The sequence below is a fragment of the Malaclemys terrapin genome, chromosome 2 (genome assembly GCF_027887155.1).
Source record: "Malaclemys terrapin pileata isolate rMalTer1 chromosome 2, rMalTer1.hap1, whole genome shotgun sequence".
In the NCBI taxonomy this organism is placed as follows: domain Eukaryota; kingdom Metazoa; phylum Chordata; order Testudines; family Emydidae; genus Malaclemys; species Malaclemys terrapin.
Genome location: NC_071506.1, coordinates 253,810,841 through 253,830,359, shown reverse-complemented (window position 1 = coordinate 253,830,359; position 19,519 = coordinate 253,810,841). Strand labels below are relative to the sequence as shown.

General features: G+C 40.4%; 2 protein-coding genes across 10 annotated transcripts in view; one reads left to right on the top strand and one right to left on the bottom strand.

Moving 5' to 3' along the window:
• ABI1 (abl interactor 1) overlaps positions 1 to 6,229 on the top strand; it is a 127,256-nt gene extending 121,027 nt beyond the window's left edge. For all 5 annotated transcript variants that reach the window (XM_054020750.1, XM_054020748.1, XM_054020752.1 and 2 more), the window contains 2 exons: positions 50 to 235; positions 4,419 to 6,229. In XM_054020750.1, coding sequence (XP_053876725.1) covers positions 50 to 235; positions 4,419 to 4,594 — 362 coding nt within the window. In that variant the 3' untranslated portion in view covers positions 4,595 to 6,229. The remainder of the gene's footprint in view (positions 1 to 49; positions 236 to 4,418) is intronic.
• Positions 6,230 to 6,339: 110 nt separating this feature from the next.
• The window catches only part of PDSS1 (decaprenyl diphosphate synthase subunit 1), a 34,933-nt gene continuing 21,753 nt past the window's right edge, over positions 6,340 to 19,519 (bottom strand). For all 5 annotated transcript variants that reach the window (XM_054020753.1, XM_054020754.1, XM_054020756.1 and 2 more), the window contains 4 exons: positions 13,204 to 13,284; positions 12,889 to 13,002; positions 8,138 to 8,218; positions 6,340 to 6,788 (listed from right to left, as the gene is read on the bottom strand). In XM_054020753.1, the coding sequence (XP_053876728.1) occupies positions 6,648 to 6,788; positions 8,138 to 8,218; positions 12,889 to 13,002; positions 13,204 to 13,284 (417 nt within the window). In that variant the 3' untranslated portion in view covers positions 6,340 to 6,647. The remainder of the gene's footprint in view (positions 6,789 to 8,137; positions 8,219 to 12,888; positions 13,003 to 13,203; positions 13,285 to 19,519) is intronic.

The window sequence follows — 19,519 nt, the reverse complement described above, 5'->3', positions numbered from 1 at the left end:
CTAAGGTTTACTTTACTGTTTCTGATGCAAATCTTCAAACGTTTTTTAGTTGCTGATAGTCCAACTCCTCCTCCACCACCACCTCCAGATGAGATGCCTATGTTTGATGATTCTCCTCCTCCTCCTCCCCCTCCCCCTGTGGATTATGAGGATGAGGAAGCTGCAGTAGTGCAGTACAGTGATCCGTATGCAGATGGAGACCCTGCTTGGGCCCCTAAAAACTATATTGAGAAAGGTAAGAGTTCAGTCCATACATTGACATGGTGGCAATACATAACTGCAATTTAACTTGTACGCTCTGATGAAAGGAAACCAAAATCTCCCTGCTCAATCCAAACTTATAACCATTCTTTCCTAACTTCTCAGTGGCTGTGCCCAGTGTAACAAATCGAGTCCTTGATACACTCAAGCACTCTGGAAGGAAGTGGAGAAGTAATCCATCATTACAAGAAATAGCTGTAAATTGGATTTAATTCATCTTCAAAAAGAACAGGAGTACTTGTGGCACCTTAGAGACTAACAAATTTATTTGAGCTTAAGCTTTCGTGGGCTACAGCCCACTTCTAGACCAGCAATGGCTGTGTCAACCCTGCTGGATGTCTATCCAGAAATAACCTCATTGAAAGACCAGGCTTTTTGGCCCTACTGATTATTTGTGGGATTTTTCCCTTGATGTTGAATAAATGAGATGATAAAGTTGGCTTACGTTAGCCTTTTAACGGTAAAATTATAGTGGTTTTGTTTGAGAAATGTCTTAAGAGTATTTTAAATCCTATTTGCATATGGAACTCTTTACCTCATTCATAAGACTGGCAATGTTTGTTTCTGCAAATAACTGACATGCCAATTTCCTAGCTGTAGGGTCAATCTGTGCTAAGAAAATAACCAGTTTGTGACAACTGCCAGCAACAAGTTTCCTGTGACCTGGTGTTTAAAATGATTTGGCTGCCACTGTCGAGAGGGGAAATGTTTCACAGTTAGGGAAAATGTGATAGTGATCGATTTTTGGAGTATGTTTTCTTCGCTGTAACAGTTAAACTATTATGTTCCATCTTCATTAGTTGCTAAACTGTTTTCAGCACGAGTTTATAGACATTTGAGTAATGCCAACATAGGTTCATTTTACTAATGTGCCCAGACCGTAAGTCGCTCCCTTCTCCAGATATCTGCCACATGTACACTCTTGGAACTGACTAAGGAGCATGAAACTGATCAATGCTACCACTGTAATTACTCACTGTGGAAAGTATCAGAGGGGTAGCCGTGTTAGTCTGAATCTGTAAAAAGCAACAGAGGGTCCTGTGGCATCTTTGAGACTAACAGAAGTACTGGGAGCATAAGCTTTCGTGGGTAAGAACCTCACTTCTTCAGATGCAAGTGAGGTTCTTACCCACGAAAGCTTATGCTCCCCATACTTCTGTTAGTCTTAAAGGTGCCACAGGACCCTCTGTTGCTTTTCACTGTGGAAAGTGTTTTTTTTCTTCTGCCCGCCCTCTGCCCCCAACATAAATCCATCTTTCATCCATAAAAAGTACATTAAGGTTGAAATGTCAAGCACTCAACACTTACGAAATGTCAGAATTAAGACTGTGCAACACTTATTTGGCCCTCTTGTGCAGATGGCTTGTCTTCATTTACATAATCACATGCTATTTTTTTCCATAGGACCCCTGCCTCATTGAGTGTACAGGATGAAATGTGCTCACTGAATCATTACTACTTCCATATTTTTATGCTAATCATTCAATGTGGGGCCCCAGGCATTATTTGCTGTGCACCCTCCAAACCGTGAACTGACTACAGAATTGTTAATTTTCCTCAGTGGCTTCTCTTTTGTGCTCACATCTTAGTTCTTGACAAACAGTTAATTTTGTCTTTGTCTTGTCACCTGTGAGGTGGTGGTATTATCTCCATTTTATACAGGGGGAAATGAGGCACAAAGATTAAAGCAAGAAGTGTCCACTAACTTTAGGTCCATAATTTGAAAAGCCTAGGGCCTTATATTTCAGAGTACTTAACATTTAATAGCAATAGTATTATAGCAGAGTACTAACATTTTATGTTCTGAACACAGCTCCCATTGACTTCAGTTGCATCTGAGTGCTCAGCACTTCCGTAAATCAAACACTAGCATCAAGTTTAAGCACCTAGAAAATGAGGAACACAGTGGCCGCTTGTCAAAGCTTTGGTTTATGTGACTTGCCTAACATCACATAGGAACTCATGGCAGAGGGAGTGATAGAAGGAATTTAATTCTCCAGAGCAGCATTCAACAATCTTAACCAACAGACCTTCCTCTCTTCGATGCAGTTCCTTTCCTCATGTGCTACATACCTTCCAACTTTCGCAACAGTTGAGGCAGGGGCCCTACAGCCAACAGCCTCTTTCACTAAACAGCCCTGATTTATTACCAGAGCACAGTTCAGCTAGGGTTACCATTCGTCCGGATTTACCCGGACATGTCCTCCTTTTTGTTCTAAAAATAGCGTCCGGGGGGAATTTGTAAAACACTCAAAATGTCCGGGATTCCCCCCCTCCCCCGGCAGAGCAGAGCGAGCAGCTGGGAGGGCTGCAGGAAAGTCCCGGGCTGGACTCTGGAGCAGCTGGAGAGGAGCCGGATCCGCCCTGCATTCTGAGCCGGCAGCTCTCCCCTGCAGCCCGGTCCAGCAGCACTGTGCAGGGCCAGAGACCGGGTTTTGTTGTGCTGGGGAGCGCAGCCATGTGTCCGGCTCGGCTCGCACAGAGCCCAACACCCTGTTCTGAGCAGCAGGGTAAGGGGGCCAGGGAGGTTCTGGAGGGGGCAGTCAAGAAACGGGGGGGGGCTTTTTGGGGGGAGTGGAGAAAGTTTTGGGCAGTCAGGGTACAGGTAGGGGGTAGGGTCCTGGGGGGCAGTTGGGGGGGGTCTTAGGAGGGGGTAGTTAGGGGACAAGGAACAGGGAGTCTTAGGTAGGGGGTGGGGTTCTGGAGGGCAGTTAGGAGCAGGGGTCCCAGGAGGGGGCAGTCAGGGGACAAGGAGCGGGGGGTGGGGAGCTGGGAATTCTGGGGGGGGCTGTCAGGGGGCAGGAGTGGGGAGAGGGATCGGAGCAGTCAGGGGACAGGGAGCAGAGGGGTTTAGATGGGTTGGGAGTTCTCGGGGGGGCTGTCAGGGGGCAGGAGTGCGGAGAGGAATCGGAGCAGTCAGGGGACAGGGAGCAGAGGGGTTTAGATGGGTTGGGAGTTCGGGGGGGGGGCTGTCAGGGGGTGGGGAGTGGTTGGATGGGGCGTGGGAGTCCCAGGGGTCTGTCTGGGGGTGGGGGTGTGGATAAGGGTTGGGGCAGTCAGGGGACAAGAGGCAGGGAGGCTTAGATAGGGAGTGGAGTCCTGGGGGGCAGTTAGGGGCAGGGGTCCCAGGAGGGGGCAGTCAGGGGACAAGGAACGGGGGGAGGGTTGAGGGTTCTGGGGGGGCGGGAAGTGGGAGGGGCAGGGGCGGGGCTCCTCCTGTCCTCTTTTTTGCTTGCTGAAATATGGTAACCCTAGTTCAGCCTGCACCCTGAAGGTCTTATGGAAAAATATAGGATGTGGTCATGTGTTTAAAAACTATCAAAATGTAAATTGGAGGCCAATTTAAGGTTGTATAGGGAACCTCAATTCTGGAATTTCCTAATTCTTGAGTGATTGCAACCTTAATTTATTTTGGAGCTAAAAATCTCCTAAATTAAAAAATTGAAAAAATTACTCCTGTGCTGGTGAATTTAGTTCTAAGATTAATCTGCAAGGTTGGAAACTTTAGCTCCACAGCACTGTTATATGCCACTTATAAGTAGGAGAGATGCCTCTTAACAGCGTCCCTTTGGATCTGATTTCTTTAGGATTTTCGCGAAAAGCTGCACTACATAAACATGGCCAGCATTTAGTGAATAGCTAATTTTATCCTTGGGAAGGTTCTACTCTACGGAATTATAGAAATAGTACCTTAACAGAGGTGTGTATTTCAGGTTCTATCTGCTGTGACAAACAGTGTTATGGCTGCAAGGCTAACAGTTTACTTTTTTTTTTTTTTTTTTTTTACACCTCTGAACTGGATTCTGTTCCTTTTCATAAATCTCTGAAACATTTTCTACATTCCCATCAATTACACCTGTGCAAGCCAAAAGGCTAATTGAGGGCCTAATTGGGCCTGTACACCTCTTTACTGGTGGTAATGTTAAGAGGAAAATTTATCTTGACTCTCCAGATTTCATGTTGAAAGGGTGGGGGAGAGTTGGGGGATGACTTTATTTGTAAACTGAGCACATTAGATACAGGAATCACTGAGACAAACACTGAAAAACCTGAGATGTCCTTACTAGTCACTTAAATATGAGACCTGCACTTTAAAATGCTGTGTATTGTGTAATAGTACATGGCAAACTAATTTGTCTGACTCTTTTCATCCCTAGTTGTTGCTATATATGACTACACAAAGGACAAGGATGATGAGCTGTCATTTATGGAAGGTGCAATCATTTATGTGATAAAGAAGAATGATGATGGGTGGTATGAAGGAGTTTGCAATCGAGTGACTGGCCTGTTCCCTGGGAATTATGTTGAATCAATCATGCACTATGCTGATTAGAATCTTTGCTTTTCAAGTTGGGTCTTGTATTCAATCATACCATGATTATTTACAAGAGGTAACTAAAAGTTAACAATTGTCTTAATACACTTTAAAAAAAAATGTGCCCATCTTTTCAGGCCATACTGTTTTAATGGTATGATTGAAGAATGTCCATCTCCATAAGCATAAATCTTTGGAGACAGTTTGTCTTACCTGATAGCAATTTGTAAAACAAGCAACTGTCTTATTACTGGTTATGCTTATTTACTTACGCATTGTTAATTTTATGACCAGCCTAAATATTCTTGGGAAGTAGGGTATAATATTTAATGAACCATGATTCAGATTGTGCCATTACATTTTTCAGTGCAGCATGGTAACTAACATTAAGTTAGACTAACATATTAAAAATCTGGGTGAAAAGTTTAATGTCAGTGCTGGTCATATTACTTTTTGTTAGACTCTTGCTCATTCTTGAACTATAATTGTTTAAAGCATGCATACAAACTTATGTATTGAAATATACTTTTTTAAAAATCCAAGATGCTTCCAATTTGTTGTAATCTCTACCTGGAGAACTCACTAAAATCTATTGCAATGAATTGCTTGAGTCTCTACGGGGTCCATGTGAATCAAAAATGGGTGGTCTTATGTATGTGTAATTTGTACCAAGTTTTTTTTAAATGAGTAAATTTGCATTACAACTTTTCCATTCATAAATATATGTGGAACCAAAGGTCTTGTGCATTACTTTGTCAGCACTTCTAATTGCTTTGCCAAGTAAGCCAATTTATGATTGTGGTATCACTAGCAATGTACTAAACTAAGGACAAGTGTTGTAGCCTTATTTTTAACATTGACATTAGTGGGCAAACAAATATACCAAACCTGAAAATTATCCACTTATCAGAACATTCTTTCAAAATTAGTGGGTAAAGGGTTCAAGTACTGCTAAAATTAAGTACTTAAAGGATTCGCAGCTGAGTGTTGAACTCACTAATTAGTTTCAGTTTGCTGCAACTGACATTACTAAATACAAACTGTATGCTGGACCAGCAGGACAAATTTGTATGTTTGAAGCTGATAATACACCAAGTAGGCAGTCAGAGCTAGCAGTCATACAGAAAGCGGGGGACAGACATTCACATCCTGTTTATTATTGGAAAGTGACAAATGCACTTTGCCTCTCCACTTCATTATGGGAAATTGGGCAAAAAGTCAGATGGGATGTTCACTTCAGTTTATACAAAACTGTAGTGCTTAGCTTATCTGAAGTAGAGTATGTAGTATGCTCTATTATTGTATGTAGTAAAGATTTGTTTTGGACTTTAAAGTGCTGTCCTACTGGGGTATTAAATGTACACTTCTATAACAAAGTGCTAAAAGACTGGTGGTTGGAAGCTTGATTGGTTGCTGCATCATTTCTTTTCTAGTGTAAAATTAGAAATATGGGAACTCCTTCACCTTCCTCCCTAAAATCATTGTAACTTCCAAATGCTTTCTGCTTTAAGTGTTAATATCACCTTCTGAAAAATTAGCAACCAATAATTTACCTGTATTTTCTTTATAAATTGGAAAGTCTTCACTTAATTTGTATATAACTTGTTAAGTTTATGTACAGTCTTTTATAATAAACCATTCTCCTATATAACACTTTGGGTACTTCTGAAGTTTAACACGCACAGCTGGGAAAGCAATCAAACCATGTTTTTGCAGTAAACCTTATCACTTCACACTTAAAGTAATATGTTATTTGGAATGCATTAATTTTAATTAATATTTATTCTCATTGGCATTGTACATCAATATTAAGTGTAAACAATACTTCCTCCAACAAACGCCCTTATTAAAACACATTTAGACAGAATTAGTACAATTTAACAGACTGATTGTTTCATAGTTGTATGGCTTCCCTCAAACGTCTTCATAAACTTAAAGTATATTTATTTCAGAAAATATTAAAAAAATAATTTTTGGTAACCAGCACTGGAAGCAAACCAAGATGTTTTGAAATGTAGTTTTATAGGCACAGTCTGGTAAGTAGCTGCCAGTATGAGTGGAAGGTGGTGTCTCACTTGTCCCGGGTGAGTACAGTTTCTGTGAGCTGAATGAGGGCATCTCGTTCAGCGGATGGTCGCAGTTTACTAATCTCTTTCATTGCTTCATGGCAGTAGCGTTGGGCGAGGTAGGTTGTTTGCTGTACACCATCACTCTTTTTTAAACAACAACAACAAAAAAAAAGCTAATAGAGTAGCAATTATTTCCATTGCTACATGTAAAACAAACCAATGCTGTTGGAAGTGAGTTAGTGTCTTTAACCCTCCACAGTGGCTCTAGTCACAGTAGATTGGATTTAAATCAGCAAGCAAGAAAGCTTGATTTTAATCTTTTTACATTTACACTTCAGTTATTTTCCTGAAGAAAGGTTGATTTCCTTCATATAATCTGGTACCACTTGCTAACCAGGATACAGTATACTTAAATGGTATAACATACCATCAGATTCTTGATTTAAAACTTTTGATTAGAAATGGGCCAATGATACATTTCTTAGAGGTGATTAAATTATTGAACTCATATTTGTGTCAAGTTGCATTTGAATGAAAATTGGGATTCAAATGCACAAACAGTAATTGTTTCTCATTGCTAAACTACCTTAAATGTGCAGAAAAAAACCTCAAAACATTTTGAATTTAAAACTGACTTAATAAACAGGAATATCTGGTTAGTGAATTAAACTGACTACTTCTGGTCATCCATGTCCTGTGCTAATGTCCAAATTCTGCAAGTTTAAATTTGACAAACATGTCATCATACAATACTCTAAAATTAGAAACTAAAACTTTAGGGGTAGACTATTAAATTGAACATTCTTTTAGCAGGGCCAGATTTAAACTAAGAAGCAATGTAAGCTTTCTTGACTCTGCCTATTTTTATTTTATGTTTTTGTACCTCTGAAACATAACTACTCTTCAGTACCAGCAACTGAGTTCTTAGAAACTGACCCTCTTGGATCCAGTGCATTAACTATGTTGCTACATCTATCTAATCCCATAATCTGCCTCTGCTGTTCCTCTTAAGTGCTGTGCTTGCAAGCTATTTTTCACCCCAGGAACCAGCAAAGTTTGAATACTTTGCAACAGTATCTTTGATTACATCTTAGAGTTCAGTGTTCTCAACCTTTATAAACCCGTGTATCCCTTTCAGGAGTCTGATCTGTTTTGCATACCCAAAGTTTTACCTAATTTTAAACTACATGCTTACAAAATCAGGCAAAAATACAAAAGTGGCCCAGCACACTATTACTGAAAGTGTTTACTTTCTCATTTTGTCTGTATGACTGACTTTGATAGTGCTTTATGTAATAAAATGAGGCAAATGTGTGTGCTCCCAGGGGTATGGGTAGTCCTGGTTGAGAACCACTTCTTGAGTTAAATGCTAAACTTTTTTAAATACAGCCCTGCCATCTGTGGCTAATTCATGCAATGAGTTCTAGATTGCCTATAACTCCTACAACTAATTTGAGGAATTAAATAAATTTATACTTCATACTAGTCTTACCTGAAGTACATAGTGCCGAGCACGTTCAACATCACCTGGCAAACTGAATCTCCTCATGATCATGGCATTCATTTCTGGAAACTAAACATGAGGGAGAAAATTTTTAGTATTGGCTGTTTCTTATGGAGTGTTTTCTCTGCGTAGCTGCCTGTTACACTAGCTCCAGGGACCTAATACATTTATCTCCCCTTTGACATTAGTCTATTAATATAAACAGTCTAGTGGAGGCATCTACTCTAACCAGATCAGGTGTCTTAAGGGTCACTTTGTACAAGAAGGATAACTTACCTGCTTTGAAATAAATGCTTTAGCGCTCCTGATTAAAGTAGTAAGAATACAAGGCATTGGGTGGAAGCTTCTCACTTTCACACCACCTCCAATAACTAGGTTATTCCTCACCCACATACACACATTACTTGCTGCATATCAGGTTTAAATTTCTATGTGTAGGTTTTAAATATAGCTGCAGTAGGGATCAATGTAGTGTAGAACTTGTCTGTCCTTTCACAACAGCTGAGTAGAAACCAACCCTTTGGACATCTTGAGGGGGTAGAGGGTGAAATCATAGTAAATTTGGATGTAGTGGGTGTTGGATGTGTTCCATTTCTTGGGGAGAGGTAAGGTAAGACACAGCAATTCAAACATAACTGAACCTGTCCCATTTGATGTGCATCTGACTTCCTAATGTGCTAAATCTTTAATTAGAATTGGACCTAAATCAGATAACCACCATTCCTGAACATGGTTGACTTGAATTAAATGGGCAAAATAAGGGCTGGTTAGAATCTGGGTTCCTCCTCTACTTGTAATAGTCTCTGTGGGTAGTATCTAGCTAATAGTTCAATACCAAACCACTATCCTCTAACCAACTTGATGTCTCTATTGCAATAAAACAGCTGCAGCTGGTCCAGTCAGCTGACCTAGACTGGTAAGGAGGGGCTATAAAATTGCAATACAGAAGTGTTGGGCTCAGGCAGGCTGATCCAGACCAGCTGTGGGTGTTTAAATGCAGTGTAGACAGGGTATAAATGTTCAGAAATGCATACTAGACTCTCCCCATCATGGTTTACATTGGGGTAGGCAACCTATGGCATGTGTGCCATAGGCAGCACACAAGCTGATTTTCAGTGGCACTCACACTGCCTGGGTCCTGGCCACTAGTCTGGGGGGGGCTCTGCATTTTAATTTAATTTTAAATGAAGCTTCTTAAACATTTTAAAAACCTTATTTATTATAGACTTATAGAGACCTTCTAAAAACATTAAAATATATTGCTGGCCTGCAAAACAAATTAGAGTGAATAAATGAAGACTCAGCACACCACTTCTGAAAGGTTGCTGACCCCTGCTTTACATTCTAGGATAACACCATAGGTATTTATCTTAATATTTAAGGAATACTTAATGTAGTTAATCACCTTGGCTTTTCATATAAAATCTGAACATTTAAAATGTAGGATATTTTGTGTTCTCAGCCTCTCACTCATTAACTACACTTTTATAAGTCTTACTCTACAAGTCAGCCAGTCTAAAGTGCAGTGTCTGGGTAAATCACTATCATAAATCCAAACAGCTACTAGCCCTTACTTCCTCCAGATGCTGTATTTTAGAACACATTTCTCAGCATCAGTGTGCTGCTTTATAAAAATAAAGAGCTTTTTTTCCTCATCAGGCGACAGCTAGGATCAAGCAAAAATTTAACTTGTGCTATACATTTCTAAAGGCTGATCAGCTTTCCTTGTGTAGCCTTCAGTATCAATGTATATTGAATTGAGAAATTTTGTGTTGGGGACCTATTTTTCTCTAATGACAATGTTCCTCCCACTGCTTTCAAACAGTTTTCTTAGGCAGAACCTACAAACAAATGTTAGTGCTCGCTGGGTTTTCTATGGATTCCAACTTTCTTACTGTATTATGGCAATTTTAATTACAATGTGCATATTATACATCTCTGCTCTTACGTTATTTATTAGTTAGCTGCATCTGCTTTGATAGTCTACATTTAACTTGCAAAAATATAGAAAAACCAGACCTTTCACACAAAGCTATTCTTAGCCTTTAACTCTGCACATAACAGCTAATGTATAAACCTTTGAAAGGAGTGCTTATGTTAATTCTAAAATCACTTCTTAAAAAGAATAGGATTGAAAATGTATGAGAACTTTAACGTTTAACTATTCTGTGCAAAAAGGGGAAATTCCCACTTCTTGATAAATTCTCTTAAGGAAACCAATATCCAACTTCTAAAAGATTCCTAGTTCACATTAATGTAAGCCTGCTGCAGAGTCCACACAGGAGAGTTGTGCTGCACTTTGTTGCCCACTGCTAATTCCTGTCCAAAGTGTGGGGCTGTGGCGACATGCATCTATTTGCATTGAGGCTAACACTGATTGCTAGTAGTACAAGTAAGTGTCTGCAGTCCCAGATCCAGTTTTTAAAACTTATGTAAACAAATAATACGTAAGTCTCTAGTGTGGCTCAGTACTAGTTTCTTGTAAACAGCAGGAAATTGTCAATGAAGAGGCCTTCCTCTGGGCACAAAAGGCCTTCCAAAATGTTCTGTGGAAGGACAGCTTGATGAAGCACTGACAATTGCCTTCTGTCATCAAGATATAAAGAGTGTGAAAGGGGGAACACTAAGAAGCGTCCTGTAAACAAAACACTGGACTTGTGATCAATAAAAATCCTAAAATGTTTTGTCAGTTTTTTTTAGCTTTATTTGAATATTGGAAACTCAGGTTTTGTCTACTCTAGAACAATTAATAAAATGCAAACATTGGAGTCTAACCAAAAGCAAATTAACTGAAAACAGACAGCACAATTTTAAGATGGATATATAGATAAGAGAATGGGTCTTTTACAGCTAAACCATTTTATCTCCTCCAGTTTCTTTCATTACTAAATGGTGGCCCGAACGAATAATTACAAAGCTGCTAGTGGCACTTAAACCCAGATGATTTGAGAATAGAAGCCTACTTAAATGACTAAACACAAGCAGTAGTGGGAGACTACTGATTCTTGGCATGAAAATAACAACATGAATTGACCATAACAGCTGTTAAAGTATTTAAATAATGCTCCAGCTAGACGGTAATCAAAATTCATTTTCAGCTGGGAATTTTGTTACTAACAGATGAACAAATCTGAATATCAAGAATAATGTAAACTCTTTCATCCATGAGTCTAACTCACGTCAATAGGAACTAGCCCATTTATTTAAGATGATACAGAGAATCTATAGTTTTCAGCCGCTGTATGGCCATTTACCACAATAATCCTTACTCTTTAGGAGCTTAATTTTTTTTTTTTAAACAAAAAAGGTGGCACTAACGTGTACCTCGTGACAAGCAGAACCACACAACCTTAGTGTGTAAACTTCCTCCTTTGCCAGCTGTCACCGCTCCATGCCATTTCTAGCTTAGATTCTAAGCGGCTCAGGCACTATGTCTTTAGCCACTCAGTAGAGCAGGGGTTCTCACAACAAATATTTTGGTAGCTGCAGAGTGTGGCCACCAACTCTTGCTCTGACAAACCTGTCTCTCGCAGCTCTTCACTAAGAGCCCGCCCCAGGTTCCCGAGCCGGGCGGGAGCAGGGGAGCTGCCCTGACAACTGAACACTGCAGCTGCCTCCAGAGCCATGTCCAGCACTGCACACACCAGCCCCACGTGGCTCCTGAGGCGCTGCCCAGAACCCCTGAGGAGGCTGAATGGTGCAGGGTACTGATCCCCATTGGCAGTGCTAGCGCAAACAGCAAGGTGGCACATCTTGTAGCAGCTAGTCAGGAGCAACAGCTGGGTGCTGCAGGGAGGGGCTGCTGCTTTGCTTCTCTTGTCCCTCCCCTCCCCCAAATCTCCACCTACTCTTTGGAGGCTGTCCTGGCTGCAAACAAATCCACTGGTGGCTGCACTTGAGAAACACTGCATGCCATGTGCACCTACACTGTAATATACAAATGTAAATAAATAAAATACTAATTTAATAAAACAGGTTCTGGGTTGGACTCATCAGCACTCTACAGATCAATCAACTACACAAATTATTGTAATAGTGCAGTGCACTGTCTCTGCCTCTGCTGTGTCCTGTGTCAATCTGCAAGTATCTTCCCTTTTCTGTGCACTTGCTGTTCATTTCTACACTGCATCCTCTTTCTGTACTTCTGCCACTCTCGCTGTTCCTTTTTTCTGTTGTATCTGCTTCTCTTCCCTTTTCTCTAGAAAATGATCACTCAGGAAGGAGAGATCTTACAGGGTGTGAACGAGTTCTCGTGACTCCTAGGGGATTTCCCATTGAAACAAGTGGAACATGGAGGGTTTTGTTCTCAGGGGCCACTAGACATCACTCCCTTTCTATGTGGCCAGTACCATCCCTGCCTTCCTGTCTTTTCTATATGGCGGCTCTCTTGCCATATCGTCCTTCCCCTTTGTGCAAGTGTGTACCCATATTAGTCTCTTACTCTATTTTTGTTCTGGGGGATGTAAGGAAGGGGGAAAAAAACAAACCACTTATCTAAGCTTGTTCTAACTTCTTTCTCTTCAAGCCCTCAGAAACAGTCCACTCTCCAATGGAGGAATGCTGAACGCAGCTCCCGCTGGAACCAGTCAATGCCAGTACATGTTTCATTAGGTAAAGAGGAGAGGAGATCTCTCCTAGCTATGTCCCAAGCATATTTTAAATTGACTAGATTTCAAGTTGAGAGTGTCCCTTTAAGCCAGCAATGATTTTTATTTTTGGAGAATGTTCTTTAACCCTACCTGTTGGCAAGCAAATAAAACAGGGCCTGTGGCTAATCCAAGTTTGAGATCCGCTGATGCTGGTTTCCCCAACTGGTCAGCACATGATGTAAAATCTAGCACATCATCTATTAGCTGGAAGAAGACAAACACAAAAGCAAATTTTACCACATTAAAAAAACAACAACATGATACAACACATTTTAATTGCTGTGTCTAATTAAAAGAAAGTGTATACAGAGAATTACAGCAATCCAGTTTGGTTTCCAATGTAGTTTTGAGAAGTGTGCATTTTAGACTTCCCACTAATTCCGTAAAAGCAACAGAATACACTACCTGAAAAGCTATGCCAACATTTTTTCCATACTGGTATGCAATCTCATGAACTTTTGGATCAGGGCAGCCTAGTATGGAAACCTGAAAGGAAGAGGAAAAAAAGAAAAAAGACAGCTCTAATTATTCACCTGAAATTTGTTTGATTGTAGGTGCAACATAATAAGCACAGTAAACATCTGGGAGAGGGGAAAGCGCCACATTTAGAGCATTTTTCCCCATCCCCAATTCCTTGTTTATGCACGCGCACACACACACATATATCTATTTCCAGGCCCATTAGAAAACACAAAACCCAATAGAACTGCAGTATTAAATTCTGGATAGAGATTAACTTTATTATGGTTACAAATTATACTGTAAGGAGAGGGAATGCAGCGGGATGAGAGGTGTTACACATGTAAGTTAATTGTCTAATGCAGCTCAGCAACATAGGGCCTGAATCTGTTTACATAATTGCTAGGAGGATAGGGCTCAAGTAGGTAGATGGATCTTACAAGCTTCCCAGTAACAGAGACCATGGAGTTGGAAGAGTGGTGCCCAAACTAGGACAAGTGAGAGAGGGAATGTTATTTTCATGGGAGATGTTAACTGTCCAGAAATGAACTATCAATAGAGATGAGCTGATGAAATTTCCACTGAATTATTGGGGAGAGTTAGTGGCAAAGGGGGCTGGGATGGGAAAGGGCACATAATACTAGACCAAATCATCACTGGTTCCGAACAAGCCATAAGGAATCTTGAGGTTTAAGAACTGTTTGAACTGCACCCATGCTATGGTAATGTGGCTCTTTGTCCATGAGTAGCAGGCAGAAAAAAATCCCTTATGTAATCCTTGGGGAAAAATACATTAACATTTTACTTAAGTGCACACAAAAGGATGAATTTCTCTGAAGACAAACGTCTAGAGAGGCATGAATTCTGTATAATTAAATGAGGGGGTGATGAGCGAGATTTGGGAGTTGATGACCATAAGCCCATAACACTGTTTAAAATAATGTTTTAGAATTCTGTATGTGTGCTTGTAGATAGATTATTTTTTTTTAAAGTGCACAAACTTGGTTCCACTTGATACTCAGATTTATTTTAGTTTTCAACAGAACTACGGTTGTTGGGGGAAAAAAAAATCCATCCTGGCTTACTATAGAAACAAACTAATGTTACTAAAAGAGGAGAGGAAGCAGTGAAGATTCATTTTGATTTATCAAGTAAAAATAAGAGTAAAAATGCAATAGAAGAGCAGCATGGGAATACAAAGATAAGAAAAAAACATTTTTGTTCCTTAGGTGGGAAAGTTGTAGGATCATTTAAAAACAGTAGCAGAAGCCTTGATGGGGACTGTGAAGATGGAAAAGAAGCTGAAAAAAGTAATTTCGATAAGGTATTCTCACTGAAGAATATCTTCAACATGATGCAAGCATGCACTCACATAAGTAGTGCCCTACCAAATTCACAGTCCATTTTGGTCAATTTCATGGTTATAGGATTTTAAAAATAATAAATTTCATGATTTTAGCTATTTAAATCTGAAATTTCACAGTGTTGTGATTGTAGGGGTCCTGACCCAAAAAGGAGTTGGGGCTGGTGGTGTCACGGTACTACTACCCTTACTTCTATGCTGCTGCTGGCACCAGTGCTGCCTTCAGAGTTGGGTAGCTGGAGAGCAGCAGAGGCTGACTGGGATCTCAGCTCTGAAGGCAGAGCCGCTGCCAGCAGCAGCACAAAGTAAGGATGTCATGGTATGGTATTGCCACCCTTACTTCTGCACTGCCGCCTGCAGAGCTAGGCCCTTAGTCAGCAGTTGCTACTCTCCAGCCGCCCAGCTCTGAAGGCAGCAGCGCAGAAGTAAGGGTGGCAATACCATACCATGACATCCTTACTTCTGCACTGCTGCTGGCAGGGCACTGCCTTCAGAACTGAGCGTCCGGCCAACAGCTGCTGCTTTCCAGCTGCCCAGCTCTGAAGGCAGCTCAGAATTAAGGATGGCAATACCACGACCCCCCTAAAATAACCCTGTGACCCCCTGCAACTCCCTTTTGGGTCAGGACTCCCCAACTTGAGAAACACTGGTCTCCCCCGTGAAATCTGGTCTTGTGTGCTTTTACCCTATACTATACAGATTTCACGGGGGAGACCAGATTTCACGATCCGTGATGTGTTTTTCATGGTTGTGAATTTGGTAGGGCCCTACACATAAGAAATAAAGATGAAAGAACCTCTAACACTGTGCTTTCCAAACATAAGAATACTAAAAGGACCTAAAAGAATCTGGATACTTCTCTCATCATCAGACAACATTTCACATTGCCTCAGTCTATAAAAAGAGGGAAGATGTTAGTAGCCTAGTTTTCTTGCTCAAAGTTTGCCTTTAGTCAGACAAAATTCTGGAGACCATCAAAGGATAAAATGAATTGAGATACAAGGGGGTTTTAGATGGGAATAAGCATGGGGTATCAAACTAGAACCTAATCTTTTATCCTCCTTTTCAGGCTTCTCTCTTTAGAGAGTAAACTCTTTGAGGCAAGTCCTACATCATCTTATGCCTCTGTACAATGCCTAGCAAATTTTGGTTGCTATTGTAATATAAATAAAATATAATCAGTAAGACAAGCTGAGTGTGTGTGACTGTATATTTTTTGTAAAGTTTTTGAGTAGTATCAGGCTCTTAGGGTATGTTTACATTGCAATAAAAGACCCAGATCAGCTTATTTAGATTCACAGATTCAAGGACTGGAAGGGACCTCGAGAGGTCATCGAGTCCAGTCCCCTGCCCGCATGGCAGGACCAAATACTGTCTAGACCATCCCTGATAGACATTTATCTAACCTACTCTTAAATATCTCCAGAGATGGAGATTCCACAACCTCTCTAGGCAATTTATTCCAGTGTTTAAACACCCTGACAGTTAGGAACTTTTTCCTAACGTCCAACCTAGACCTCCCTTGCTGCAGTTTAAGCCCACTGCTTCTTGTTCTATCCTTAGAGGCTAAGGTGAACAAGTTTTCTCCCTCCTCCTTATGACACCCTTTTAGATACCTGAAAACTGCTATAATGTCCCCTCTCAGTCCTCTCTTTTCCAAATGAAACAAACCCAATTCTTTCAGCCTTCCTTCATAGGTCATGTTCTCAAGACCTTTAATCATTATTGTTGCTCTTCTCTGGACCCTCTCCAATTTCTCCCCATCTTTCTTGAAATGTGGTGCCCAAAACTGGACACAATACTCTAGCTGAGGTCTAACCAGAGCAGAGTAGAGCGGAAGAATGACTTCTCGTGTCATGCTCACAACACACCTGTTAATACATCTCAGAATCATGTTTGCCTTTTTTGCAACAGCATCACACTGTTGACTCATATTTAGCTTGTGGTCCACTATAACCCCTAGATCCCTTTTTGCCGTACTCCTTCGTAGACAGTCTCTTCCCATTCTGTATGCGTGAAACTGATTTTTTCTTCCTAAGTGGAGCACTTTGCATTTGTCTTTGTTAAACTTCATCCTGTTTAACTCTGACCATTTCTCCAATTTGTCCACATCATTTTGAATTATGACCCTGTCCTCCAAAGCAGTTGCAATCCCTCCCAGTTTGGTATCATCCGCAAACTTAATAAGCGTACTTTCTATGCCAATATCTAAGTCGTTAATGAAGATATTGAACAGAGCCGGTCCCAAAACAGACCCCTGCATTAGGCTTGGACTGTGGGGCTATAAATTGCAAATGTTTCAAGCTGGAGCCTGGGCTCGGAGGTCCTGCAAGGGGAAGGGTCCCAGAGCCTGGCCTCCAACCAGAGCTCAAACATCTACACTACAATTGTATAGCCCTGCAGCTGAGCCTGTGGCTCTGAGACTCCGTGCAGTTATGTTTTTTTTTAAATCGCAGTGTAGACGTACCCTTAGTTTGCCAATCTACATGTGAAATACAAGTATAAATGGAATGTTTAAATGGGCATTAGTAAAATTCACAGTAAATGGTAAAGAGTGGGCATGGAGACAAGTCACTAGTTGGGGAGCTTAAGGGTCATGCTGAGACTAGCTTTTCAATTTATTTAATGATCTAGGTCAGGACACGACTGTGGCTGCAGAGTGATAATTTACTATGGACCAACAGGAGATATGAATAATTTTAGAAGCATAAATAGAAAGATTTAGATGCAGAGGAGAGGGCTATGGAATACATTTATGTAAGTGAAGTTCACAAAAAGAAAAACAATTATTTTGTTATTGTGAAATTAGAAAACTTCGTCTTTTTTCAAGTTACATACATTCAGGTAACAACAAAAATAAAAAGCCAGGGCTTTAGGCCTACATAACCTCCTACTGAGTATCCCTCTTACCCAGGACCATATCATGATTTCTATAAGAGAGAAGCACAATATGGGATGTCTACATGGGAAAGTTATACCATTAACATGTAAGTTAATGTGTGAATTTAAACTGCTATAGTTATACTAGTGTAACTCTCCATGGAATAATCATAGTGGAAAAGGTGTTCATGAACTAGCCCCTCAGAGCTGATGGCTATATATATAATCCCTTGTTATTTACTACTCATAATTAATACTTCAAATTACAGTTACTATGTTGAACTGGAATCTCTTCCACTGAAAGTAGATTATCAAAAGGAAATGACTTTAGTGGATTTTTTTTAAATGAATGAGGGGATTTATCAAACATTCTGTAATAGTGTCCGATGCACCTGATACAGTAGTTCTATTAGCTCAAACCGGTTACTGGACTTTACAGTTTATTTTAATGTGTATGCAAAGCCTGAGGTGGTTCCATACCATCAGTGACATTACATTCTTTAATATGTCAAGAGGAGCTAACACAGTTTAGGCCCCAATTCTGCACCGAGTTCTGTGTAAGTGGACCCCCATGAGACATACCCAGTGGAAATTTAAACTTAATTAAATTTGGAATCATTGGCTAGATAGAGAAGTACAGACTTCTCCTTTCATTGTACTCCCTATGACAAATCCTTATTGCCACACGGAGCTCTGTTGAGGTCAGTGGGTCTCTTTGTGGGTACAGGGATATGCATGCACAGATCAGCTTGTAGGATCAGAGCCTACGTCCGTAAAAACTGAAGTCCTGCTAGATGAAGCCCGAATATCTGATGCAACTTTTATACTCATTTCAATGAAGAAATATATTTTTTTTAAATCCCTATTTTGAAAGTATCTTATGAAGAATGTAAATCTTTACCTGGCTTTGAAATCTAATTATAGCAGGAAATATAGGCAAGAGAGGGAGAAGCTGATAAGCTTATTTGGTATCTCAGATTTCTCATGACAGCTGGGAATTCCATTTGTGCTTCATTGCTGTGAATTCCTGAGCAGAAATCCTCCACTCCCATATTCTCCTTGAAAAATGCCTTTCAGTAACTCAGGCTACAGTGACTCTCAGGGCCATTTGCCACTATTTACTGTGGCACACATATACTACTTTGGCCGTAGCTTAAGCACACATCTACCATGTAGTTCATATACACTGGAGACTGTGACAGCTTTAGCCCCTTGATAGACTTTCTATAAAAGTGTATTTGGTTACCTCAATGGCATTTTGGTTCTAATGTAATGCTTTGGGGATGCAGATGATAACTAGTGCAATTACAGGAAAAGACCATCCGTATCCTGTTTAGGCACTGTCCCAGGAACACACCAATCATCCTTTCTCTAGATTAATTCTAACTAAAATCCCATTAGAATTGGTTTGTAATTTTTTTCAGCCAAAACAATGAGTGTCTATTCCTTCCCTTAACACAAGAACTGAATTGGCTCATGCTAGCAGGACTTATCCTAACTGATATTCTCAATCACCAATAATATAGCCTTAGTTTGCCCTTGAGAATGAAGTCATCTTCATCTTGGACACTTAAAAACCCCACTTTCAAGCTACAGATAATGATTCTGATGACCATTTTTCTGGCTACAAAGAGCAGAACTCCTTCTGAACCCATCAGCTCTCCTTAAATAGCCCAAACTGTCCCAAGAAAGTGTGCTCCAGGCACTTTCTGCCACTCATGCTATCAGTACCATTCTTCCCATCCTTGCTGACCTATGAAAAAAGAAACTGAGGGAAAGACTAAAAAATGTCATTGTCATAGTGTGAAAAGCTATAGTTTTGCCCCCAAGGATAATCCCCTCTCCCTCACTTTTATTTATAAACGTGATTTTGCTGCATCTGAAATGCTAGATTCCCAGTGGTGAAAACCTAATTATGCACAGTACAAGTACCGGAAGGCAACAGTAAAACAAGCTCTCTTTCCTGTCAACTGTACCTCACTTTAGATGGATGCCCCTGAATCCTTGGCTTTTGTGCAA